This window comes from Zea mays, chromosome 9 (assembly GCF_902167145.1).
Source record: "Zea mays cultivar B73 chromosome 9, Zm-B73-REFERENCE-NAM-5.0, whole genome shotgun sequence".
NCBI classification, from domain to species: Eukaryota; Viridiplantae; Streptophyta; class Magnoliopsida; order Poales; family Poaceae; genus Zea; species Zea mays.
In genome coordinates, this window is record NC_050104.1 from 148933868 (window position 1) to 148961726 (window position 27859).

The 27859-nt window shown below is 45.9% G+C and overlaps 2 protein-coding genes across 3 annotated transcripts; both read right to left on the minus strand.

The window, feature by feature from the left end:
* Positions 1 to 5772: 5772 nt before the first annotated feature.
* Positions 5773 to 13363, minus strand: LOC100274177 (uncharacterized). Of its 2 annotated transcripts, none has more exons than XM_035962160.1 (6): positions 11292 to 12170; positions 10496 to 10599; positions 9694 to 9889; positions 7004 to 9326; positions 6868 to 6928; positions 5773 to 6578 (listed from the first exon to the last, which is right to left on the minus strand). In XM_035962160.1, the coding sequence occupies exons 2-6, from the start codon at positions 10583 to 10585 to the stop codon at positions 6150 to 6152; spliced, it is 3099 nt and encodes a 1032-aa protein (XP_035818053.1). In that variant the 5' UTR covers positions 10586 to 10599; positions 11292 to 12170; the 3' UTR covers positions 5773 to 6149. The 2 variants fall into 2 exon arrangements, with proteins under 2 accessions (XP_035818053.1, NP_001347487.1); NM_001360558.1 differs by lacking the exon at positions 11292 to 12170 and adding an exon at positions 12744 to 13363 and having other exon boundaries at positions 5880 to 6578.
* A 10405-nt stretch (positions 13364 to 23768) lies between these two features.
* LOC103639360 (uncharacterized) lies at positions 23769 to 24611 on the minus strand. Its single transcript, XM_008662121.2, has 2 exons — positions 24098 to 24611; positions 23769 to 24012 (listed from the first exon to the last, which is right to left on the minus strand). Exons 1-2 carry the CDS (start codon positions 24424 to 24426, stop codon positions 23859 to 23861), a joined length of 483 nt encoding a protein of 160 aa, XP_008660343.1. The 5' UTR covers positions 24427 to 24611; the 3' UTR covers positions 23769 to 23858.
* Between the last annotated feature and the right edge of the window lie 3248 nt (positions 24612 to 27859).

Below are 27859 nucleotides of genomic sequence, written 5' to 3' on the forward strand. Positions count from 1 at the left end.
AAAAGGAGGCGGAAAAGACATTTAATGACACACATCCACTATACCCGCCACCGCAAAAGAAATGGAGACCGAAGGCCGTTGAGAAAAAACAAACGGCCACAGAAATAGAAAGTCAATCTGCACCAGGCGCGGACTGTCCGTCCCCTGCGCGCGGACCGTCCGCCGTTCACCGGGAAGTCTCTGGACAACCTGCACCAGGCACGGACCGTCCGGCCCCCGCACGCGGACCGTCCGCCGTTCGCCAGGAAGCCTCCAACGACACGACAACATCAATGGAAGAGGACGACCTGCTGGGAGAAGACCTGGTCGACTACGAGGCTTCTCCAGAACGTCCAGGTATGGATGTAAATATTATTACATTTTCTGCCGATTGTACTATTATCGGCGACGATGAACCTGTTGTTGCCCAGTTTGATTTTGGTCCTAAAGAAGCCGCCTTTACTAAACCAAAAGAATCGGTAAATCATTTAAAGCCGCTCTTCGTGCGCGGCCACATTGATGGGATACCGATTGCTAAGATGTTGGTAGATGGAGGGGCGGCTGTAAATCTAATGCCTTATTCATTATACAGAAAATTAGGTAAACAAGATGACGAACTTGTCAAGACCAACATGACCCTCAGCGGTGTTGGAACTGATAGTTCGATCAAAGCCAGGGGAGTCACGTCCGTTGAATTAACCATCGGGACTAAGACCCTTGCTGCTGCATTCTTCGTCGCTGATGTAGAAGGAAATTACAGTTTAATCCTAGGCAGAGATTGGATTCACGCCAATCAATGTATACCTTCTACATTACATCAAATGCTGATACAATGGGTAGGCGATGACATAGAACAAGTACATGCTGATGTATCGGCCTGCATCGCTGTGGCCGATGCCCCTGTACTCTGGACTTATGAGACTGCTACATGTCTCACAGGAGTAGACTTTTCTGATTATCAATTCATAAGTATAGATAAAAAAGGTTTCATTCCTGTAATGCTAGAGCCGATGGAGAATCGGCTAAATCCTAAATAAAGTTAAATGATGAATACACACAAAGTTCATGAGTCTTTGGTCACGGACAGTTCGGCCGCCAAGGCTGGATGGTCTGGTCTTTCGCAAAAGAGTTCGGACTTTAAGACCGAACATCTTCCACAGCTAAAAGACAGTATTACGGATGATCCGGTCCCTGAGACCGGAAAGTCCGCCATCACACAAAGATCTTCTAATTCCTCTGTGGGGAACATGATAGAGGAATTCAGAGATCTTGATAAACTAGGACAGGGGTTTACATCGGTTGATCCTTTGGAGGAGATTGACATAGGAGATGGTAAAACTCCAAGGCCGACTTTTGTAAACAAGACCCTGGAGACCGATCCTAGAGATGAGATGATCGGTCTATTGAAGGAATATTCAGATTGCTTTGCTTGGAATTATACTGAGATGCCTGGATTAAGCCAAAAGATCGTAGAGCATCGGCTGCCTATTAAATCTGGTTTCAGACCTTTTAAGCAAAGAGCTAGAACATTTCGTCCAGATCTTCTCCCACGCATCAAGGACGAAATCCACCGGCTGCTAGAAGCGGATTTTATCAGACCTTGCAGATATGCAGAGTGGGTCTCCAATATTGTGCCGGTGGAGAAGAAGGAGTCAGGTAAACTTAGAGTATGCATTGATTTTCGCAATTTAAATAGAGCAACTCCTAAAGACGAATATCCCATGCCTATAGCCGACACATTAATCAATAATGCATCAGGAAATAGAATTATTAGCTTCCTTGATGGTAATGCCGGATATAATCAGATTTTCATGGCCGAAGAAGATGCGTCTAAAACGGCCTTTATATGTCCAGGCTTCATTGGTTTATTTGAGTGGGTTGTCATGACATTTGGTTTGAAAAATGCTGGTGCTACTTATCAGAGGGCTATGAATTTGATCTTCCACGAATTGTTAGGGAACACTGTGGAAGTTTACATTGATGATATTGTAGTCAAATCGGCTGAGTTTAGTTCTCATATAGCTGATTTGCGCAAAGCCTTTGATAAAATGCGTCAGTATGGTTTGAAAATGAACCCACGTAAATGTGCTTTTGGAGTGTCGGCTGGTAAGTTTTTAGGATTTGTCATACATGAACATGGTATAGAGATAGACCCTGACCGAATCAAGTCTATTCGGAATGTGGGACCTCCGACCTGTAAGGTCGAGGTACAGAGGTTTCTCGGCAAGGTGAATTATTTACGAAGGTTTATTTCTAACCTAGCCGGGAAAATTGATGCGTTCACCCCTATTCTTCGGCTTAAGAATGATGCCGAATTCGCTTGGGGGGCAGAACAGCAAGAAGCATTTGATCTTATCAAAAAATACTTATCTTCGGCCCCCGTATTAAAAGCACCACGAGCAGGAGTACCATTCCGATTATACATTGCAGCTGAGGATAAGGTCATTTGGGCTGTTCTGACACAAGAAACTGAGGGGAAGGAGCATGTGGTGACATATCTAAGCCGAAGGTTGGTGGATGCTGAAACAAGGTACACTTTTATTGAAAAGTTATGCTTATGCTTGTTTTTTGCATGCACCAAATGTAGATGTTATTTACTGTCTAGTCATTGTACTGTTTCTGGTCAAGCCGATGTGATCAAATACATGTTGCATAACCCAATTATGAGTGGTAGAATTGGTAAGTGGGCTTATGCACTCATAGAATATGACTTGGCCTATGAACCATTGAAATCTATGAAAGGCCAAGTCATAGCGGATTTCATTGTAGAACATCGGGTTAATGATATTCATGAACTAGACATGTCATACCTCACTATTACTCCTTGGACTTTATATTTTGATGGATCGGTTTGCAATGAAGGGCAAGGAATTGGCATTGTGCTTGTTTCACCAAGTAATGTCTCCTTTGACTTCTCTAGCCGATTGAAAACTTATTGCACTAATAATCAAGCTGAATATGAGGCCCTCTTATTCGGCTTAGAACTTTTAAATGGTATGGGAGTAAAACATGTGAAGGTATTTGGTGATTCTCAGCTGGTTGTCCAACAAGTGTTAGAAGAATATCAATGTTTTGATGGTACTCTAAATAGTTACCTTGAGAAATGTTGGAGCATAATTCATTCTTTTGACGAATTCAGTATTCGGCATATCTCTAGAGTTGAGAATCATAGAGCTAACGATTTGGCACAAGATGCATCAGGTTATCGGATAAAGAGAGGGAAGTTTCACAAAACTGAAAATCTGATAACCAGTGCAGAGCCAAATTCCCAGGTCGCGGACCGTCCGCATGATGGCGCCGGACCGTCCGGGGTTACCAAAAATGTTCTCTTGATCGATTCGGCTGACAATGAAGCCGATGCAAGAGATTGGAGGACACCTATACTTAATTATTTACGAAATCCCAATATCAAAACAGATAAGAACATTCGGCGAACAGCTTTCAAGTATGTTTTGATGAGTGACGAACTTTACCGCCGAACAGTCAATGACATCCTGCTTAAGTGCTTGGGCCCAGATGATGCTATATTAGCCATGGCCGAAGTACATGAAGGGATTTGTGGTACTCATCAATCAGCTCCAAAGATGAAGTGGTTGTTGCGAAGGTCCGGTTTTTATTGGCCTAGTATGATAGCTGATTGTTTCAAGTACTACAAGGGTTGCCAAGTGTGTCAAAAATTCGGCGACCTACAGTTGGTCCCTGCAGCCGAATTACATCCTATTATTAAGCCTTGGCCGTTCAGAGGATGGGGATTAGACTTTATTGGAGAAATTCATCCTTCATCATCAAAGGGGCATCGGTTTGTGTTAGTTGCCACAGACTATTTCACCAAATGGACTGAAGCCGTTGCTCTAAAGAACATGACACACAAGGAGGTAATCGAGTTTATAACTGAGCATATTATTCATAGATTCGGCATTCCCCAGACCTTAACTACAGATCAAGGTACTTCTTTTATGTCAAAGGAGGTACGTGAATTTGCTGAATTATACAAAATTAAGCTGCTTAATTCATCTCCATATTATGCTCAGGCCAATGGTCAGGCCGAGTCTAGCAATAGGACATTGGTTAATTTGATAAAAAAGAAAATATCTGATAATCCTAAACATTGGCATAAGATTTTGTCTGAAGCTTTATGGGCTCATAGGATATCTAAACATAGGGCTACTAAAGTATCTCCCTTTGAGCTTGTCTATGGGCAGGAAGCAGTGTTGCCTGTGGAAATAAGTTTGAATGCTGTCAGGTTCGCCAGACAAAATGATCTAACTGCTACTGATTATTATGATTCAATGATTGATAATATTGATGAGGTGACCGACAAGAGGATGATAGCTTTGGGAGCAATAGAAAAGGACAAGATCATGGTAGCCAGGGCCTACAACAAGAAGGTCAAAGCAAAATCATTTCAAGTAGGGGACCTGGTGTGGAAGACCATTCTGCCTCTAAGGAATAAAGACCGGAAGTTCGGGAAATGGTCACCAAGCTGGGAAGGTCCTTATAAAGTAAAACAGGTGATGTCTGGCAACGCCTATTTACTACAAACATTACAAGGTAAGGACTTGCCTAAGGCTTTGAATGGGCGTTTCCTCAAACAGTATCATCCTAGTATGTGGCAAGATGCCTAAGAGAACCGATGTAATCACATCGAGTTAGTTGCTTTTGGTTTGCTCAGCTCCACCAAAAGGCAGGGGGGCATATGTTGAGCCTCAAATTGAGCGAGCGGACGGTCCGGCCCTGAGGCCGGACGGTCCGCGGTCCGGACAGTCCACGCCTGTGGGCCGGACGGTCCGCGCATGCGCAGAGCAGTTTAGGGTTCCGAATTTTGTGCTATGTTTGTTGGCTAGATTTCCGGAATTAGCTCGGAATCCAGTCGTGTAAAGGGTCCAGCCCCCCTCCTCTATAAAAAGAGAGGTCTACGGCCGATTTGTAATCAACAATCGAATCAATACAACTTTTATTCGCATTTTATCCTAGGAGTAGTTCTAGTCTAGTTTAGGTTTAGCCACTCGATCCCCAAATTCTCCGCCTCTCCTCGACTCTACGTCGATTAGAGGAGTCTAGGTCGGCCTGCCCGAGCCTAGACACCACCTAGGATCTCTACTCCCCGACGGGGTCCCTCCCGGGAGCGAGATCCAGGCGCCGTCGGCGATCTTCCGCCGTCCCTGCGTACGTGCGGACCGTCCGGCCCCAGGGCGCGGACCGTCCGGCCGTCAGACAGAAGTCCCAGCAGCGCACCAGGCCGCGGACCGTCCGGCCCCAGGCCGCGGACAGTCCGCCCTTGCGCAGAGAGCACCACCGCGCCTCGCACCAGGCCCCGGACCGTCCGGCCCCTGCGCGCGGACCGTCCGCCCCTATGCAGAGGGCACCGCCACGGTTCTTGTTGAGTGTTTGGCGCTCCGAAAAGGCGTCAACACGAGGTTTTAGGAAAAATATATGAAGCTGTTGAAGTACTATCTGTTTTATTGGATTAAATACTTTTAAGGAGATCCCAAATTCATTGTTTTGGAAGCTAAATTTTTTGTACTTGTTGGAGTTGCTGTAATAAAGATACCGAATAGCAACGACAAACCGCTCACCCATATCGCGGTGTCTACTGCCGTTGAACCCCGGCCTGAAGCGGCAATGCGATCATCCAAACTATGATGTAAGCACACAAATGCACGTTGTACGAACATATTATTTGGCATGAAAACTGAAGAGTAGGCTACTCTCCATAATTCTCAGTCAGTTGTTCACGTGGTTATAGGTATTACTAGTATTTTTTGGAAAACCGAGAAGGAACACTGTATAAACTGATCAACACAATATAATACGTATATCAATGCCCTTGAAATTAGCGCAGGTTAACTGTACATGAAACCAGTACAAGGAAAATACACATGCTAATTCACAAGAAGATTAAACACAAACCAACAACCATGCTCCTTCATGCATGTAAGCACATGTACAGTGAGGTTTCAAACACACAGCAACCCAGAAAAGCTCTAGCAGAAGAGACTGATAACATACATTCCGCAACACTCTGGCCCACGACCCGCTCGACTGCAAGCTGAGTATTATTCCAGCAACCCAAAGCATCACCTGACCTGAGAGAACGCACACGAAGGCTTGCCTCAATAAGCTCTACAGAAATTCATGTCCTCCACCATCCCACCCAATCGGGAGAAGTTTCACTCTTTGGTCTTCGCAAAGAACCGACTGAATCCTCGGCTCTGTTTGTCTGGCAACTGGTGGTTGGTGAATGACGAAGACGAAGAGGATCTCGATCGATGCTTCGGGCGCTTGGAGCTGTTCGGAGAAAGGAAAGGGCTTCCGTCTGCATCAGAAGGGATCATGTGTGTCTTGTATCCATTGACCGGAGAGACATTTCCTGTCCCAAGCATATCCTGGTCTGTATCAGGTTGGCCTGAAGGCTTCTGGGAATATTCTCCTGCGGTTGTTCCTACCACGTCCTGTAGAAAGTTCTCCGTGCCTTGCCGATTAGGTGAAGAGCCGAGTGACTCGGCTGGAGGACGCATAGCTTGCAGCTGACGGCCAAGAATCAATATGGTCTCCTGGCACTCTGCCAGTTTCTCTGCTGCAGCCCCTATCTCTTTATCCTGTCATCATTTAATTTAAATACAAAATTAGCTGCTCAAAGTATTTGGTATCATGAAAAGTTTAATAGTTTGGCATAACAGCCTACAGTTCAAGGTAAAGCCTGAAAAACTTTCAAACCTATTTAGTGTTTGAGTACATTATGTGATCTAGTGCTGCCATATTTATTGATCTGGAAGCATTTACTCATGCATCACAAGGTGAGCTGCCAGTACTTTTCATCAAGATTAAAACGCAACAAGTGAATGAAGGTCATAGATAATAGCAATGGGCAAAACCTAACTACTATACCTGCTTTGACTTGGTGTCTGGGTCCCCATCCACAAGCATTGAACTCCTCTCCATCTCATACCTCCACATCATAAAAGAAAGTCAGAAGAGAAATCAAGTAGAAGGTGATCTATATTTCAAAGCATTTGAATTTAACCTTTCCATCTTCTCCTCGAGATCTCTGTATTTAACTAAGTCGTCCTGATGACTTTGCCTTTCATCAGAGAGTTCAGCTGTTAAAGCATCTATTTTGGACCTTAGCACTTCTATCTCATTTTCTAATTCAAGTTTCCTTGATTCAAGTGACTTGTAGGATTCAGCCATACACTTCAACTGTGTCTCACTCAAGCTATTTGATTTCTCACTGTCAGCCAACTTAGATGTGAGGTTTTCCAGGTTTTTCTCCATATCACTTAATCTAACCTTTGTTTCTTCTATTATTTTGTTGCACTTTGCTAACTCTCCCTCCAAATTTGTCCTCTCAGATTTAAGTTGTTCATATTCCTCCGGCGAGCATACCTTCACTGCAGCCTTAACATCAAATCCAGCATCAGTAGGCCCCTCAAACTCAGGATCAGAAGATGAATGAGGCAACAGTGGGCAGAGACCAGAACCATTGTCTTTTACTGGCTCAGGCTGCACCTTATTTTCAAGTAGAGTCACTTTATCAACACAATCTAAGTTATTACTTTCTGCTTCATTGTTGTTGTCTCTCAACAGTGTCAACTTAATCTGGCTAGTTTCTGACAAGATAACAGACAGTGCCATGACAATATCATTTAGGACATCATCGTTTGACAGAACTTTGTCAACCAATGCAGAGAACTGTTGTGTTTTCTCACTTAGCCCATTATAATCAGATGACTGGCCTTGAAACTTGGAGACTTCTTGATCAAGTAACTTAACAAAGTCTTGAATCTTCAATATGGCATTCTTAAGTTCTTGATCGATGGCACATTTGCTATCTAAACTTAAGGTCCTGCCTGAATGATGAGTTCCATTTGTGTTCACCGAATCTGCCTCATCTTCAATATCCTTTAGAATGTTTCTGATACTATCAAGTACCTCAGCATTATTCTCTGCTGATTCAGAATCCAGTAATAAAGATATTCTTGACTGGAATTTCGAAAGCGAAGATTTCTCAGACAAACGCTGTTTATTAGATGGACTTTCTGTCATTGGTGAAGCTGACTGCAAATCTTTAACACCATCTCTTTCAGTAAAGTCAGACAAAGTAGCCCCAACTTCATCTATCTTCATTTTGTCAATAGTGCTGCCATTGCCATTAACATCAGAAGACAGACATGCTAATCTCTCCATCTCTAAGAAGTCATCCATGAGTTCCAACCTATTGGAGCTTTCTGTCGCACTGCTCTTGGCAGCCTTCTCTTTTTTGAACTGAGAGAGCTCAGACACCAGAGTGTTGGCCCAAGATTCTGTACAACTTCCTTCATCATCAACCCCATCTTCAGACATGGAAGTCATGCTAGGTGGGTTGCTTCCATTTTGGCTCAGTGCACCATCAAAATGAATATCCATGTTCATAGTTGGACTCTTATGTTGGTTTCCAGTCAACATATGAACTTCAAAGCTTCGGAGCTTTCCTGCTGTCTTAGCATACATGCTTCTTGAAGATTGCAGCTCACTGTTTCGCTTTGTCAATGCCTCTTTAAGCATCTTGGTTTCTTCTTCCATTGTTAATAAACGAGCAGTCAGAAACTCATTCTCTCTCTGCATGTACTGTATGTTCTCGATTGCGTAATCAGGAACAGGAGACATAGGAGACATGGGCCGATGGAAACTAGAATTCTTTGCAGGAGATCGTCGTACTCTGTGGTCTCCATACTCTCTACCCAAGCTCTCCACCTCCATTTTCATTTGAGCTAGTGCTGCAGGACCAGGTAACTTCTTTCGAACAAGGCCACGTAATCTTTGGCATTCAGCTTCAAGTTTTGATATTTTCTTGACATCTTCCTGGTGCTGTTTAGTTGCTACATCAGCTGAGCGCACACTCATGTTCTTTTCTTCATTGCGGATTTCAAGCTCTTTGGAGACAACATGCAATTCGTATTTAAGTGAATTTATTTCCCTTTCGCCTGATTGGATTGTGCTCTTTAAGATTTCAATCTCAGCTTCTGCTTGAGCTTTTTCCTCATCAATTTTCATCAACAGTTCTGCCCGTTCTTGAAGTGCTCTTGTGAGTGCATCATTCTCAGCACCAGCCCTTATGAGTTCCTGTTCAAATTCAAGTAATTTTGCTTCTAACTCGGCCTTTATCTTCTCCCACTGTTTGGTTTTTGCAAAGACTACATCATGTAGCTTCTGCTCACCTTCTTCCTTAACAGCCCTTACTTGCTTCATGCATTCTTTCAATGCACCATCCAGATGTGCAGCTCTTTCTTCAGCGGCTAGCTTAGATAATGTAACAGTTTCTAGCTGAAGCTTGAGCGCGGAGGCCTCTGCTTCAGCTTTCTCCCAACCTAGTATGCCAAAACATAAACTCTGTCACGAATACATTTGGTATAGTTATCTTATAAACTAAACTGTATCCTGTAGAAAAAAAAATATATATCTAGAGAAAGTTTGTTCCATACTAAAAATAAGACTGTTACAACATATCTTCCATCCAGAAGCCAGCCTATTTTTCTAAATCATCAACCAATATCAGGCCAACTGATACACACTCCCTCCGTCCCAAAAAGAATGCAATGCTAGATATGAATTCGTACAAGCCCTTGCCCACATTTGTACCTAGAATTGCAATTTTTTCGACAGATGAATATTAAACTATTCTATAAAAAAACAGCTAATATGAATATATTTAAAAAATAGTGATCTTATGTGTACCTGATACAGCTTCTTCAGCAACTTTTGCATGCTGCTTCACAAGAGCATCTTTAGTTGTGATCTCAGATTGCGCTGCAGAGAGTTTTTCATTCAAGACCTTCACGTTTTCTTCTAATTTTTTTACTTTTTCCTCTGACTCGGTAAGATGTGCATATGTTTCAGGTGAAATTTGCACAAATTTTGGAGCTTTATCTTCCTGCAGAGAATAAAACTTGTTTTAGCATAAGTATACTTAAAAGATGTGTCAAAACTTATAAATCAGCCTTGATGTATAAAGGTGAAAAAATGGCCAGCTGATTCTAGCCATTGCTATGCCAAATGTTATGCGACCTTTTGCCACACCACCAAGGTCAATGAAATAAAATGGAGAGGGAGAGAAAGAAAGAGGTGAACAGATCATATCAAGGGACATCTTGGCACATGTTCAATAAGTCAAGGCAATGTACCCTACCGCTGAAGGAAAAAGATGAACTAAAGAAACATGACTGCACGACCAACAACCAAGTGGCATCAGTTAACACAGAACAGTCCCTTATGCAGTTGCACCTATCAAACCTTTCTTCTGGCATCCTTAGGTACTCTATTTCAAACAATAAGTCATTCTGGCTTTTGTAGATACATAAATTTAACTATGTACCTAAACATGATATATATGTACGTAACAAAAGTAATGTATCTAGAAAAGCCAGAACTACTTACAATTTGGAACGGAGGGAGTAAAAAACATTGGAGGCTAATACTATTATCTTATAACATGGAGACTTAGATCAATCTAACTCAATATTATACAAGCTCGGCAAACCTGTTCTGCATGATTAAAATTCTGCAGCACATCCGCATTTGATGATTTGTCAGATGATTTCTTCTTCCAAGGCCAGCTGCGTCGATCCATTGCTTGCAGAGTATCTAATAAGATGTGGTGAATATTTGCGATCAGCTACAAAACTGATAAATTGTGTATAGGTAGGAGAAAAACTCAAAAGTAAATGTAGTTAAACTATTCAGTCATTAAATTTGGCAACCACATAAGAGACAGACATCTCATGTAACCAACCTGTAATACTAGAAAAATGGAGTAACATGACCATTGTGACATTGCATACAGATTTCCACAGGAAGCATATGATAAGCGAAAATATTGCGTCAACGAAAACTTTGGTCCAGATCAAAGTTTTTTAGACCCAAAAAAATATTGTGGTATTGATGAAACCATGATTTGAAATACAGAGTTTCTAGATGTACTCCAAACACATTTTAGCCTAAAATACAATGGTAGGAAAATATTGTGTTCCCAAGTGTAAGGCTACAGGAACTGTGAAGACATTAGATAGGAAACTAACGTATGGCTCCAACCTTTTGACAAATGAGTTAATGTGTTTTCTGCATGTCCATACAAGGGGACATACAAGACATTGCTAATCTGGCAGCAAGAACCCCAAATTGAATATAACTAGTAAAACACCGGTTGTTGGGCGAGTGCGCGCTTAAGTTCATAATCACTCCACTATATATGGTTATAAAAGAATACCAATAATATGATCAACTACTCCAACCAGTCCAGTGTGGCCGCTAGGGTTTATAAATCCAAACGTACGTACCTCACCAGCCCAAGTATCTTAACATTCCACTGGCAGGAAACGTACAACCCCAATCATCGAAAAGCAGAAGCTTCTGCCACAGTGGCGTCACAGCTATATAGGGGCAGGGCAGGGCAGGGTCAGGCAGGCCAAGAGAATCGAATCCCTGCATAAAAGGGGAAACCAATCCTTCAAGCAAGAACGCGCGGTACAATCAGCACGCGTCCTTGCGGGGGCCCCCACGCGAGGCCAACTTGCAAGCACAGCACAGTGCACCCGATCCGATCACCGTCATGCCAGAACTAGGCCAGTGCATTGACGCGGGCAAGTAAGCGTACTGTCCTATACTCATGTGTGCGCACCTACCAGAGCTTAATTGACGCCGTATCTTCTACTCATGGACCATAATCGCGCGTTGGGCGCAGTTTGAGGGCTGACAGGGCCACAGGCTGTGGAGCTTTAGCGCGAACGGCAACCGCAGGCAGGCCGCCCCGGCAAGAACCGCAGTTAAGACGGGCACCAAAGACGCCCGCGGAAGTAATTGCCGGCGTGCGGCGTGGGGGTCGCACATGTTTACCAGCCGAGATGACCTGACCGCGCCTACTGCTGCTCTCGTCAGTTCTAGCGAAATCTGCGTCCCGGTGAAGGCGCGCGTGACGGGGCTTTAAAAGCTCGGAGCTACTGCTACCTCAAACTCGATACGGATATTGATGGCAGCCTCCGCACGGTGGATTTGGCTTTAACCAGATGCCCCGCTGCATCATTGTACTTGTATTGTAGTGTTTTTGTGGCGCGTCCTCCCTTCATCTCCGTCTTTTACTAATAACTGCCGTAGCAGTTATCCCCAGGGGGGTTTCTTGCACGGGCAAAAAGAAATATAAAGGAGCAGGGTAATAAAAATAAAAATCTAGTAGTGCGCGAAATGGGCTTCTTCTGATGGATTGAAATGTCACTTCACATGTGTGACGAGAGAGTTCATCAGAAGCAGACCAGCGTGGTAAGGGGAAAGCTGAAGCATACAGGGAGCACAGCACGACGACTTGCCGGCGCTACTATCCGTGTGAAACAGCTGCCGCGTGAGCGATCCTCGCTGCAACTGAGTTTATGGGTTCCGTCCAGAAAGGACAACGAAACACGAAGCGGAGAGTCCGGAGGGCGGAACCTCAACTAAAACAAGGCGAGCGGCACGGCCGCACACGGTGGGGAAAAAATATTCAGAAACTGCGGAGAAATTTTGGGTTTAAACATGAAACTGCACAGTAAATTTTCAGAGAGTGTGACATCCGGCATGAACAGAGGAACTCCGTATGCGGGCTCTGCTATCGAAGCAGATGATAAAAAAAAATCCCGACCAAGACGTAGTAGAAATTGCTACACACATTTTGCAAACGAACGGGAAGAGCAATCGCGCCATAGCAACGAACGGAGAATATACAGGGGGGAGAAAATATCAAACAGGCTCTGGGTGATTACCTGGGGAGACGAGGGCGCGCGGCGGCCAGGAGGAGCCCCTGCGCGGCTGCGCGGAATGCAGATCCGGGGGGCGGGGCCGCGGGCGCTGGAGTCCGCCGCGATTCCGGCCGGGGTGTCGGATCTGGCGCGCGGGTCCGATCACCGCGGGCGGGGGTGCCGGTGCCGGTGTCGGTGGCGTGGCGTGCGTCGCTTGCCGAGCACACTTGCCTTCCAGCCAGTCACAGCTGCCCTGCCGCGTCGGCCGTGGTCCGGCTGGTTTGGACTGGACTGGACTGGACTCTGGACTCCCTCCCAGCTGCCCACTGCCGCTTTTCCCCCCTCCACACCTCGCCTCCCCTTTTGCTCCCGCCGCCTTTTTTTCCCTTTGGAATCTCGCCTCCTCCTCCCGCTGCTGGGCTCGCGCGTAGGGTGGCGGGCGGCGCCTCCCCGGCGCGTGCGCGGTGGGCGGTTGCAGCACTGCGGCTCGCCCGGTTTGGCAATGCGGCTCGCCTCTCGGCTCTCGCTCTGCCGCTGTATGAGTGGTGGAGGTGGTGGTGATGGTGGTGTTTGGGTTTGGGTTTTGGTTCGAAGGGGAACGAGGGAGAGGTGGGGAGAATGGTAGAGGTGCCGTGCGGGTGCTCTTTGTTTACGGGGCGCTGCTGCCGGTAGGTGGGCTAAAAAAGCGGGGGCGAGCGATAGGAGGGAGGAGGGAGGAGAAAGGAAGAAATGGTGGGGTGTGGGGAAAAGTTGGCAAGAGAGCTCTCTGCACTCTGCACCTCTCCTCTGTTCTCTGAGAGAAACAGGTTAGTGCGTGATGCAAGCAGAGAATTACACATCACCTCAAAGATGGCAGAAATGAAAGCGACAGAAGAACAGTGATCAGCGAGTTCTTCTACCATGATCTACAATAGTACTAGTTGAGGCTAGTTTTGGGTTTTGTGGGAAATAAAAAACAGGAGTCATATTTTTTTTGCTCAAGTGCAATACCATTACCATCCAACTCAACTCTCACGCCAGATGCAATCATGCGTGATGGCACTACTGTACTGTACCGGGGTAGTAGTAGCTCGGAATCATTTTCCTACTCAAAAAAGTCATATGACCTGTTGGGTTGTCTGCTAACGTGAGCTGTACTTTATTTACTAGCGTGCCAGTAAACCTGCTCTGTATACCTCTTTAACACGTCTTTCGCAGCTCTACTCGGCGGCACAACTTTGCCAACCGAGGATTCTTCTGCTCTGCGCAGTAGTTTTGAAATCCAGGATGGCTCAATAAAAATAAAGAAATGAGGCAATAAATTAGTTTGCAGTACGTGTAATCCGATGCATTTGCGAGTAGTACGGCTGTGTGAGTTGATACTTGATAGGCTGGCTCGGCACCAACGCCGCCATAAAGCTCCACAATGTCCATGCAAATCATGCGAGCAAACTGCCGCCCAAACACATGTCGCCTGATTCGGATCACACCACACGCGGTTGGCCTCTCCCGTCTCCACCTCCGGCATACTACGCATTAAAGCTCTGCTATTTTTTTTTAAAAAAAAAAGAAGAAGAAGGATCATTAGCACCGAATGCCAGACAACATCTCCGATCGAATCAGTAGGTGGGATATATACATTTGCGAGTTCAATTTATGACACCTGTCCCTGATCCAAATCATTAAATTCTTATCTGCTGCTTACAGCTCAGCCAAGCCAACTTTAGTTCTTGGATCCGTCTACCGGACGCTAAGTTCTCTGGTCTTTTTGACATGCAGCTGATACATGTCTACAATGTTTAAGTGTGACGAATACTTGTTTAGAATATATTGTGGTTTTTGGTTGCGTTGTCTAACTAGCCATGATATGAGTAGTGTGCATATAATATGTCACTCGACTTATGGTGCATAGCTAGTGTCCGTTATGAGTTTTCTACGGGACGTAGAGCGAAACTCAAAATCGAGACCTGCATGTCTTTTTATTAAGCTCACCGAAAATGAGAAGAAGAGAAAAAAAGAATTCAAGTGTTAGAACACTCAAGTGAGGTGTGGCTTTTTTTGTTATAAAACCTGTGGCAAGGGAATGCCGTAATCAAGACGAGTGATGCCAAGAAGAGCAGTCAGTTGGAACACATCGCTAGCTAGCCTCCAAAGGCTCAATCAGCTTTATGAGAGCGCATTGGATGATGCACGGAACCCAACTGAACGAAAGACGAGTTGATATGGCATTGTTTGCCGCGCAACGCATCCGTCCTTGCTACCAGCACCGGCCGGCCCGGCCCGGCCCGGCCCTGTTGTTTGTTATTAATCTCAAAAAACTAAAAAGAGGAAAATATACTGCGTTTGTTCGCGTACTACGTGTCGGATGCCCGTCACGTACTCATGGGCGTTTTGAGAGGCAAATTAGTCTCCCAAACACTTCCTGGTTTCTCAGCTCTGAAGAAAAGAAAGCACGACAGGCGGGCGAAGATGATTTCTCTTAAGCGACGCTAACAGCTCGATCAGGCATGTCACTTGGTCGGTTTGTCTTCCTTGAGAAACCAGGCAAAGATGCGCCAACCTGACGCCCTTTCCTGCATTGACTGCCCTGTTGTTGTGTGAGTGCTAGTACCTGTTATTGCAATAAGGCAATAATAATTAGACAGGACGTGGTAAATTTCCACGTGTGTGAAAGTAAACAAAGCTGAGCAGCGCGGTAGGTAGGGTGGGGATGCAGTGGAAAGCGGGTTCGTTCAGATCATATCCAGCTCCAGCCGCCGGAAAAGAGGAGGGGATCCAAAGATACCAGTCGCAGCAGGCACCAGGCACAGGCAGTACCCCCTCACCTCTTTTCTCTCTCTCTCTCTCGTCCGGAGCAAGCTGCAAAGCCCTGTTCGACTAGCCTGGCTCTAGGTCTGTGCATGTGTCCGTGACGTTTTTACTCCATAGACCACGTAAGCTTAGATACAGTACATCGTCCTGAAGTTTTCCAAGCCGTGTCAACAGACAGCGAGTCAGCGGCACGTCCCCATAAGGCACTCGTGCGACCATATATTACCGTCATCCATAATCTAATCGGAATCCGATCATATGGGGAGACGCAAGGAGCGCTAGCGGTTGAAGCGAACGTGTCTACGCGCGCGAGCTAGATAGAACTGCTACGATGATTTGCCGTTGCCGAGCTCGAGCACGGCCGAGCGCAAGCGGCCAGATTTTGCTCTCAGTAGGGTGGCACGTATTACAACCTGCTACACAACGCCACTTGACCTACCAAGTCAGCGAGGCGCTCACAACGAGGCAAGGGATTCAATACAATCATCCATCCAAACGCGGGGTAAGATATTTATTCACGCGTCTACGATTATAACCACAAATAAAACTCCGTACTCATCCGTTGATATAAACATCTCACACTTACATAGAGTTTACTATATTTCTCGTATCTTTGATAGCCACGACCTTCATGTATCGATGGATGATTTTTTTTTTTATACCCATATCTACATCCATGGAGCACAAAGCTCGTAGATACCATAACCCACGTTTAAGATTGCCATCACTACCGCCCGCAACGAATTTTGCTGCCTCGATAGCATGCATGGCAAGCTTTGCAGCTGTCCGTGGTAACCAAGTAGAAAAAAAATTTAGAATAAGCTGAACTAAACCACTATAATATAAAAGTATTTTCTATATTGTATATTAAAAATCTTAGAAGAGACTATAGTGAGACTCTATAGACTAAGGCAATGGTAGAATGGACTCGAGCCCGCCCGCACCACCGCCCTCCGTCCCCAGAGCTGCACGAAGAGGAAGCATGGTGTCCGACTGGCCGTGCCCGAAACCATCCTGTCTGCGTAATCATGGCTGGGCCAGATCCAACGGGAGTGCTAGTAGCACTCGATGGGAATGAGACGTTATCCTGTATTTCTGTCTCTGTCTGGCATGCAACGTGTGTGCTCCGTGATTTGATTCATGGGCAACATGTTTAGTTTTTTTTTCTTATCTGCCCTGATTCTCTGCGTTGTGTAGTAGTAATAGGTACTGCACACTATAGTATCACGTTCAGTTAACCTCCTGATGCAGATGCACGGCATTTCGCTGTTGCACGGGCTCTTGTCCTACATTCGGAATGATTCTTCTTCTTCTTTTTTCTTTTTTCCCGTTCGTCCTAAAAAGAAGGTTGCAGTAGAGAAGTTTTTTTTTTCCTGTAGACAGCTGGACTGGACGGTGCTTCGAGCTGTAAAGAACCCCGTAGTCAGCTTCATTTAAACCAAGTGATTAATAAAAGAACTGCCAAGGACAGGCTTTGACCGCAGGGCCAAGAGTTACAGTTTTTTAAAAAAAAAAATAAACGGAGGGACAGCGGACAAGGCGCAGAGTGTACAGCAGTGCACAGCTGCACCGCAGTTGCTCACATTTTCAAACGGACATGAATGAATGTCTGCTGACGTTAGGCGGAGTAAATTACTGCAGGCCGTCTTTGGATAAAGAATGAAGTCATACTTTATAATTACAATTTACAAGCCACTCCCTAGGTCGAAAATGGTATTTTCACCGATCAAGTTTTACTAAATCTAACTAAAATTATAAAAAGTTTCTCGGTATTTATTTTTAATATATTTATTATAAAATTAGATTCAAGAATCTATCTAATAATACTAATTATATAACATACATACACCATATTCGTTTTCTTCTCTTTTTTTTCCCCAAAACCATGCCGTCTCTATCAATATAGAAAACAAACAGAATGTAACGCAATAAATGTGCATCTAAATCAGTCACTTTTACAATTATAAATGACAATATAAAATAACTCTCCTATAGATGTATCGCCACCTGGTAGATAATCTAATAAAACATTAACTTACATCTAAAGTTACCAATATGTGGCATTATTAAGAACAACTAAAATATACCCTGGACTCTTCATCTAAATTGTCAGCATATCATATTGAGTATTGACAAAATAAATAACCATAAAATACACCTATATATGTATTTCTAGATCGTCACTTTCTACCGCTACCAATAATAATTAAGTTGAATTGACCATATATACACGTTATATATCATCATGCAAATGAAATATGCATGTGTACCGTGTACGTAAAAGATAAATGTATATTTCTACTGTCTAACAATTGTGAAATTGATCCCTTAATAGACCACTTACTAATGATACCTAAGTTCACTTTAAATTAATATTGATACTTCATGATAATAACTTACATAAGTTGTTATTGTATACTTTCTTTGTTCTAAATTATAAGATGATTTATCTTTTTTCTAGATACATTATGTTTACTATGCACTTAGATGTAAATTATATTTAGATATGTAGTAAAAGTAATGCATATAGAGAAACTAAAATATTTTATAATCTGAAATGGACGAAGTAGAAATTTACGCATCTTGACCAAAACTTTGAATTATATTTACATGAATAACCCGTTTGGATGTAGATATTCAAGACTAGAATTGGGAATTGGAATCATGATTTCTGAATTCTACTCTTTGGTTGTCTAATGAATTCAGAGCTAGAATTAAAGCTCAATTTCTTAGAATTGTACTTTAACTAAAAATTGTCTCTCACAGTTCAAAGCCAAGACTCTAGGTATTGGATGGAATTGCAATTCCAGATACATCCAAACAACACTATTCCAAAGAACACTATTCCAGATAAATCCAAACAACCAGAAGGCATCTAAACCCTAAACCTATTTCCAATACTAGACAGATTTGGTATTGGATCTAATTCAATTATAACATCAACAATATCTACATCTAAACAGGCCCTAAACACTCTATTTGTCGCAAACCAACACAATTGCAAGGGAAAAAAACTTTGATGGAGAAATTTTACATCTCTTATTATGGTTAGAGTATATTGAGTCGATGACACCATGCAAGTAAAATAAAAACATATGGCATGGTGTTTTATCTGTGAAAGTGTATAATATTTTTCTCTATCGCGCCAAGTCAAACTACACATGAAAATTTTACCGGGCGTGTGATTTGTACAAGATTTTAAATCTTTCTCATGGCAATGTTACGTAGCATGTTCATTCGAAGTTTTTTTTTCATGTGACTATGCATTCTGATTGGCATTACGCTGCTGAGTGCTGACAGTTTCCACAACTGTGTTGGAGTAGCAAACACGTCGACTTAACTGAAGTACCAAGGCAGCTAAAAGAAAAAAAAAGTAAAGGAGTTGTTTTGTTTTCTCGAAAAAAGAGGGAAATATATATGAAATCCACATGCATATTTTGGATACAGAATTTTTATAGAAATTATGAAGAAATTTTATAGAATTCGTTTTGTTTTTTTTCAGAAAAAAAAATATAGGAACGTGGAAAGTTCGCACGGTCTAGGAACATCTCTAATAGATTTTCTATTATCAACCTTTATATTAAACTTTACTTTATACTGTGTTTGCACATTTTATACACGCTCCGTACGTAGAAGATAAAGGTGTCGAATCAGGACGAAAAGTAAAGTGTGAGCATCTTCTCGAGAATCATGGCTTTCTAAGGCTATGACATTTTGCTTTCCATATTTGATTTATACCTTGCTACGTCATTGTGCAGATATATTATTTTATTTAGCCACTTAACTTGCACACCTAAAAGGTTTTTTTTTTTTTTTGCAGGCGCATTTGAGCAGTTTCTGCGCTTTTTTCCAGGCGGCAGTCGCTGGGCAGTGGCCCATCCTCGAGGAGCCAGAAAGAACGGTTAACCTTCAATAAACGGTGGCTTGGCGTAGCTGTCTTTCTACAGGGATGCGGAGCGGGGGGACGAGACTGTTTACAGCATCCCTATAGAAAGAACGACAGATGGGCTCCCGCGGTCCCGCCTCCCAGACCCCAGTATATCCCTGAACCTGGGGGAAACACTGTGTATATATGCAAATGCAACAGAAGAGATGCAAATGCAACAGAGGAGAGAAGAGTATATGCGCGCGTAAACAGTCTCCTGGATCCCTCTGACAACAAAGAAACAAACAAGCAGGAGTAACGACGAGTAGACAGCGACGGCACGAGCGAACGACGCCTGCGCACTGGTCAAGCGTAGAGCTTGAATTCTTGGTGTGGCTGAAACTGGAAAGCGTAGAGTATACTGCCCTGAACTGAAGCGCCTTTGTTACTGAAGATCTACTCCCCGAGAAACGGTGACAGGAAGGTGAAATCGCTCGCTCAGCCGGAATGATGCATGACCAAAAATCTGTGCGCGTGCTCTCCTTGGCTCCTCCCTGTGATGGCTACTCCTGCTAAATTGCTCGAAGCTAGTAGACGGTAGTAGTAGTGTAGTGTGCGTGCGTGTGAGGAGCAGGGATCGACGTTGGTCCCAGGAATAGGACCAGGTATGGCTCCGTCCCCGATGGAACAGGACGCCAACCAACTGCACTGCATCGGAGGTCTACAGCACTACCGCTTTTGTCTTGGCTGTGCTTTTCGTCTGCGCTCTCTCCTCTCCTCTCCTCTGTTGTGGAGCACGTCGATCCATCTTCCGCTCTTTGCCTCTTTGGGTTTTTTTTTTTGCTTGCTTGTGGTCAAGTCCGGTTGGAAAGGCCGAAGGAGACGAGCGAGAGGGGGTCCCAGGCTCCCACCCAGCCCGGCGGCCGCGCGCGTCCCTTTCTCCTTTTCGGATGCCCCGCGACGCAGCACCGCGGCAGCGGCAGGCCATCGTGCCGAGTCGGTTGCCGCGTCGCCATCCCCGCTACGCTATCTTTACCCTGGTCCTCGCGCGTGTTGTTATTTGTTAACTTGTCACACCACCACCTCCTCCACGTACGCCTTCTTCCCTTTCTCCCTCTCGGCCTCGACGCCGACTTTGCTCGCGCTGACATGTACTACAAGGTACGTGCGCGCCGGGCCGGGGTGCCTGGACCACACCACAGCCGGCGTCCAAACATACTACACGGAAAACAGGCGCGGCGGATGCCACGGGCGTGGGCGGCGTGTGTATACGGCGGCGTCGGCGACATCCATAGGCTTATGCGCTGGACGATGGGGACGTGACGGGTGGCTGGCGTGGGCGGCGTCGTGTATACGGCGGCGTAGGCGACATCCATAGTCCAGCATGGTGCTGTGCTGACAGTACTAGGAAACGAACCACGTGGCCTGATTAATCTGTGTAGCCGTGGTCCTCAATACCACCCTGGCGAAAAGTGGCGAGCGTGCCGTACACTACTCGATGCGCGCGCTCAACGCATACGACAGGATGCCATGCAATGCAGGTAAAGGCCAGTACCTTCTGCGGACGACGGCGGCAGTGCACTGCCGTATACGACAAGGATGTGACATAATTCGTCCCAGTTATTACTGCAGCTAGTATAAATATACAGTTTACACAAGCATGAGCAAAATAAGGATATATATAACGACAGCAGCAGCAACTGTTCGTCGTCGTTAGCTACAACGCCTACTACTAGCTGCATGCGTTGACAAAACTGGAAGGACGCCTGCTAGACCTAACAAGTTTTCTCGTCAGACGATCGTGTTCGTGTCCAGCTGTGTGCGTTTAGCTAGCGTGCGCGGAGAGAACCAGCCCCCGGCCAAGAATTGGAACTCGGGTGTCGTCCTGTGTGTGTGTGGTTCCTTGCGACAAAAGCAACAAGGCTTCATCAACTAGCTTCAAGTGGTCGCGTGCTGCGTGCATGGACAAAATCACAAAAGGCGCATGTGCGCGGTGCGCCACACGGCATGAGAGATCGTCAATTGGATGGGATGGTGCATTATCAGCAGACAGCAGGCAACTAAGTGCACAACAAAGATGAAAGTTGGTGCTAATAATAGAGCCTATATACCTAGCCTAGCTATAGCTATATATTAAGGATCTACTGTAGAAGGGTACTAGCTACTATACCCATCTCTCTTTTTGTTCCTCAGACAGACCTTCACGTCGCGTGCGGTGTGCCTCTACTACACGCGGCTGCACCACCGGTACGGTAGTACTAGTAGCTACTACTGGTCTAGTTTGTACTGTTTGGCGTTTGTACGTACAAACGGGAGACTACTGTTGGCGTTTAAGATGGCTGCCGAATTCAGTACGCATATGTAGTACTACTTGATAGTCGTCGGCACTCTAATTGCGACGTCACGGGCACCGTATACGCCCGTTGTGACTTGTGACGACGGCCTGAGATGACGGGGGTCCCCGCCCGGCGGCGACCACTGTACCTAGCTTGTACTAGTCGTCGTCTGCTACTAGGGAGCCTGTGCCACGCCCAGCGGAACCCGATGTGCGATTGAACTGCGACGTCTGCGAGCAACTCGTCCGGTGTGCATGGAGATGCGTGCCTGCATTGTCTCCAAGCGGAGAAAGAAGCGACGATGCAGGTCCGGGTCCGGCGAGCAGCAATGCATGCAGAGCAGCAGCAGCAGCATCGAACATGGGGCCGTATGCCGTTGATCCATCAAGAAGAGTGGTTGGGTTTCTGGGTTCCCGCCCGTGGACGCACACGACAGACGACACCACCACCCAGTATCCGTGTCCCCCGTCCTCTCCTGCACGAGCACGACGACCACCTAGGCCGGGCAGCAGGCGGTAGGCATCTGCTCCTTTTGCAGTACGTACGGTACGGTACGTATGCTACTGGCCGTAGCACACAGTCCTCGCTCGGTTCTCGACCTGCGCACTGTAGACTGTGCACAGGACGGGTTGGATTGCAGTTTTTCAAACAGTGTCGAATTACCTGTGCCCACCAGCCTCATCTCCTTTCCTTTGACCTCTCATATAGCTAGGGATGGTAACGTGCTTTAGATTCTATACTATAAAATTTAATCAACAAATCGAATTAAGATCATACTCTATACATAATTATTTTTGAACTAAAAATTATTTAAGTGTCTTAATTTTTTATAAAAATACATTTAGATCATGATCCATTACCACCTCTAACTAACTATAACTGACTCTCTGTACGGGTAGGGACTAGGGAGTAGTGGTACTAGAAGCACTGGTGTCTGTAGGTGGGCGAAGATCCTCCAAATGTTTTGCACCCGAACTCCACCAGCCAAAATTTGGGACTGAGACGTCAATCATTTTTCATTGACAGCTTCGATCCACCAAGTTAGGTAGTATATATATACTGAACGGCCGAGTCATATACGATGATGAAACGATGATCCAGATTTATAGACGGCGCGTACTACACACACACACGTAAAGTTCCGCGCCGCCAACACTGCTTCGAGATGTGCTAGACCGGACGCTCAACTACCGGGCTGTCGTCGTCGGTTCGCTGTCGGGTTATTTGAACTAGGATCGCTGGGTCGGAAATAAACACTCGCTTTCCTGTAGGTGGAAGAGTAGAAGCACATAAAAGGAATAATAAGCACGTAAATGTAAGAGCAAATTCAGGAGTACTTTTTTGATAGCTCTTACATTTAATTTTGAGACCTGGATTAAGGACTCCTGAATTTGCTCTGATATCCTCCATGCGGAAGACCACGGAGTCGATGGTTAGTACTGGTTGCAAATTGCAAATTTGCGAGGGTGGTCAGACTATTGGCGAAACTGTTTGGCATGGAACACGCGACCGACCGAGGAAGCTCGCCCCTCGGCCTCGGCCTCGCCGGGGACCCGGTACTCGTGAGCTTTTAGCTCGCCGGCGCGCGATGATATAGCATTCGGCTGTGTGCCATAAATTTCCGAGACGCGTGTTTGGCAACCTCCGACCTGGGTCCGAGCCCCCCCCCCCCCCCCCCCCCCCGCGCCGGCCGGCCGCTGACGATCATCATCGGTAGTAGCATCTCGATCTGATAAAAGGAGATACGGAGTACTAAAAAAAACAGCGTTTCTTTCAGCAGGCACAACGCGAGTAGTGTTTAGAGGTGTGTTTTGAACTGCACGCAGCACCACCACCACTGCTTCCCAATGCAACCAACATCGTTTACGGCTTACGGCTGCTCGATGCCTTCAATTAATGCGAGTTGTTTAGTCACGCCCGGCTCACCTTGGCGCCAAAAAAAATGGTGGTCTGTAACCAACTTGATGGTTGGGGGTTGGCGTAAGAAAGATGGATATAATAGTTTTGCTGTTGGGTCCGTCGCACTCATGCAAGTAAATGCAACGGTTTATCACTCTCGATCTGAAAGGTTTCCCATCTTAATTAAAAAAAAGGAACATATTCTCTTCCTTGTATTGTACACTTGAAGTATCTAAATAGTAATATAGGCTAATAGGTGACATGGACATCGACAGCAAACCTCTCTCCCCTGTCCCTGTGTCTGTCTCCATGACAGATTAACTCGGGTTCCATGACTGAAAGTGCCAGTGCTACTCTGGTGGTGTGTATCCTTCGTTCTTCATCAGGAAACTCTTGAAGCGACCTGGTGTTTGCGAATGACCGCTCGTGCATCAGGGCACATCAAAGCTCACTGATTTTGCAAAAAAAAAAAAAAAAAAAATTGTCACCTGGCACCGATGAACAGGCCAGTTCTAGTTCCGCCGCCCCTGTCATGCATGCATGCATGCAGGCTGTGTAAGCAAGAACCGGTGCGGCATGTATGTACGACGCCGCGACGAGACGATGCCCGGCCGGCCGTCGGCCTTGGAGCCCCGAGTGTGCCATGCCGACACCCCAGGCAGATCGTGCAGGGAGGCAGCGGTGCCATCGACAGCCTCCTTTCCACGGGCGTGACTACTCGACCGCCACTGCTTGCAGTCATCTGTTGGCGAGTAAATGTCGTGTTCAGAGACCGATGCGGAGCGTGCGACAGCGACGTCTGAAACGGGACAATCATCTCGCGGACAACAACCTCCCGGCCGCCTCCCTCGTGTCAGACCGGGGTGTCAGCGCCGTGGCGGAGAGGAGAGGGGAGGGCCCCTTGCCGCTTGCGCTTGCGCGTGACGAGATGGAATGGAATGGATGGATGGACGCTCCCCCTCCACTTCCGCTGGGACGTCCGTCGTGTGGTGCGACTGCGACCGTACCGTGCGAGGGATCGCAAATTCGCAATCGCTCTATCTTGAGTCTTGACCTGGACAGCGAAGCTTGTTTATACTATCTTCAGCGGTTCCCCTTAAATTTCTCCCCATATATCCTACTCATGTGCCACGTCTATATCTCCATCCTTTACAGCGGTCTCCATAAATTCTTTCCCTATACATCACTACAACCATAAAATATTATTTTCCATATCTTTTCATCATCTATTATCATTTTTCTCTTCTCTAACAAACACTGACGCACACGCATAGCGAGGAAAGGGGGCTGCCACAGCGCCCTCTTAATCTGGCGGAGTACCGGCCTCTCTCCTTGCACTGTTGCCGGTAGAGGCTCATATAGCGTCATGCGTTGAACACGGAAGGAGATGCCTGTAGCCATCACAGGTAGCGGAGAGGGAGGCTGGCGGGATGCGTTGAACACGGTCTTAAGAAAACGTGCTCTGCTGAAATGAAAACACTGGCTCACGGACTCTGAATTCTGAAACGTACGCATTAAACGGTTAGCTCTTGGCTCTTGCGCACGGGCCGGAGATGATTAGGGCCTTGTTCGTTTCTGCCGGATTGGTGAGTCAGAATAATTTCTAATCGGATTGCTTCTCTAATTTATATAAACTTTATTTAGCCGGAACGATTCCGGGTGCAATCCAACATAAACGAACAGGGTCTAGGGCGGCATGGCAGTCAGCAGGTGGGGTAGTAGCAGCCCTACAAGAAACTGATAAATGTTCGTGAGTTTTGTTAAGATCGTGGGTACCGACGTTCTTATATTAATTAAGTTCATGGGTTTATTTAAGAACGTGGGTACCCACGTTCTTACATTAAGTTCGTGGGCCCTAGCCAAAACCGTCGAACTTAACCTTTTAGGAACGTGGGTACCCACGTTCTTAAATTAAATACGTGGGCCGCGTGGACACCGTCGAACTTAACCCAACCTAAATCCCTAACCCCGCGCGTCTCTCTTCCTATCTCCTTTCCTGCTTCCCACCAGTGCTTGCACCCGCCGCCGGCCGCCAGCACGAGCACACCGCGCCCGGCCGCCGCCACCTAGTGCGCTGCGCCGCGCCACCATCCCGCTCGCGCGCCACCCAGCTCGCGCCGCTACCCCGCTCGCTGCGCCGCGCGCCACCCCGCTCGCTGCGCCATCCCGCGCGCTGCGCCGCGCCGCCAGCCAACGCTGCCCGCTCGACAGCCCCACGCCGCCTGGCCACCTGCGCAACCGCGCTGCAGCTGCCCGCCGACCTTAAGAACGTGGGGGCCATCGAACTTACTTCTTTAAGTTCGTCCAAAAATCGCCGTCGGCTATGTTCGTGGGTAAACCCACGTTCTTATGGTAAGTTCGACGGCCTATTACATTAGGTTCGACGGTTTTTCACCCACGTTCTTTAACCAGTTTCTTGTAGTGCAGGTTGTTTGTGCAGTAGCATCCGTGCATTGTCTTTCTACACACCAGGCACCAGCCACAGGGCCGGTCCTGAGGGCGGGCAACCGGAGCGGCCGCACCGGGCCCCAAAATTCCAGGGCCCACCCTAGGTATACATACAGTGTATATGTATATACGTATTATGGCCAGATCCAAGTAAAACTAATCCAATTAGGCCCATGTTGATTCAACTGCCTGGACACCATGGTAATTGGAATAAAAAATCCCTAATCACCGTCGGCCGCTGCAAACGCACGCGAAAGCCTTGCCCTTGCGCGATTGTGCCCTGCGCTTGCCGCCCTTGCCATCTGATCACCTCACATTGCAGTCCTGCCATCTTCTTGCCGGTCCTCAGGCCTGCTGTGCTGCCTGTTCACGGAATCACAGCACAGGTCACGGCTTCGACTGCTTGAAGCTAAGTTTACCTGAAAGTCCAATGTCTTCTATGAAGATCTTTGATTATGTTCAGCAAATGGATTCGTATCCAAATATTACAATCGCTTACCGGATATTATTTACTGTGCTTGTAACTGTTGCATCAACTGAGAGAAGCTTTTCAAAGTTGAAATTGTTGAAGAACTATTTAAGGTCAACAATATCTCAAGAACGTCTCAACGGATTGGCCACTTTATGTATTGAGAAGAAATTATTGGACAAGGTTGATAACAACACTATTATCAACGACTTCGCATCAAGAAATGTTAGAAGAAAATTTTAAGGTAATAGGTAAACATATTTGAATTTATTTTGATATATTTGAGTTTTTTATTATATAAAATATTTGTCGATGTACTTAGAAGAAAGTAAAAAAATTATAGATGAAGCTTTAAAGGCCCCAATTTTTGGTTTCGCCCCGGGTCCCTGAAAACTCAGGACCGGCCCTGGTACATGCTGACATCAAACCCTCCAAAAAAGATCAGGTAGAACTTGTTCGTTTGTGCCGGATTAGTGGGTTGGAATAATTCCTAACCGGATTGCTTCTCTAATTTATGTAAATTTTGATTGGCTGTAATGATTCAAGGTGTAATTCGACACAAACAAACAAGCCCTCAGTCAGAAAATGACGATGACCAGCCATATCGTCGACATGGCACGGTACGGTTTGGAGTCAAATCATCGAGAGCCTTCAAGTCTACTAGTCAGGAAACCCTGTTCTTAAACGCCAAGACGGGCCGGGGACGACGCACGCACGCACGAATCTTTGGTTGTTGGACGAACTTCTATCACGCAATAAACCAGCTTATTAAAAGTAGTACTACTAGTAAATAAAAAAATTCGTCCTCTCGTCGTCGTAGCACATAACAGAGAGCGGTTGGAACTGCACGGTTTCGGTCAGTCGATCTCCAAGCGTTTCAGAGATTGGAACGCTCTAACTAATAATATGCCCGGTACAGCCAAAGGCTGCTAATCCACTGATGGGCTTGTTCCAACAGATCAATTAAGCCTTTTTCTTCTTCTTCTTCTTAAGACTCGAACAGCACACGAGAAATAGTCGTGGTCGTGGATTTCTGCTCTTGTGGCCGTATATCGGTGTCCACGCAAGTATGGATGGAATAATATAATACAGTTCACACTGTGAGTTCCAGGATTATGTACTGACGTGCTTCTCCCAACTGCCTGCAAGTCTACGACACTTGATCCGATCCGAGAGAGAACTGTAGGAAACAGTGAACTGTTCGTTTAGGAACGAGAAACGGATTTATCAGGATCAAGTTAAGCCATGCATGTGTGCGAGATGGTAATCAGTGGGGGCGTCCACGAATCACGATGCCTTTTTTAGAGCAGTTACTACTTTGTGTTTAACTGAA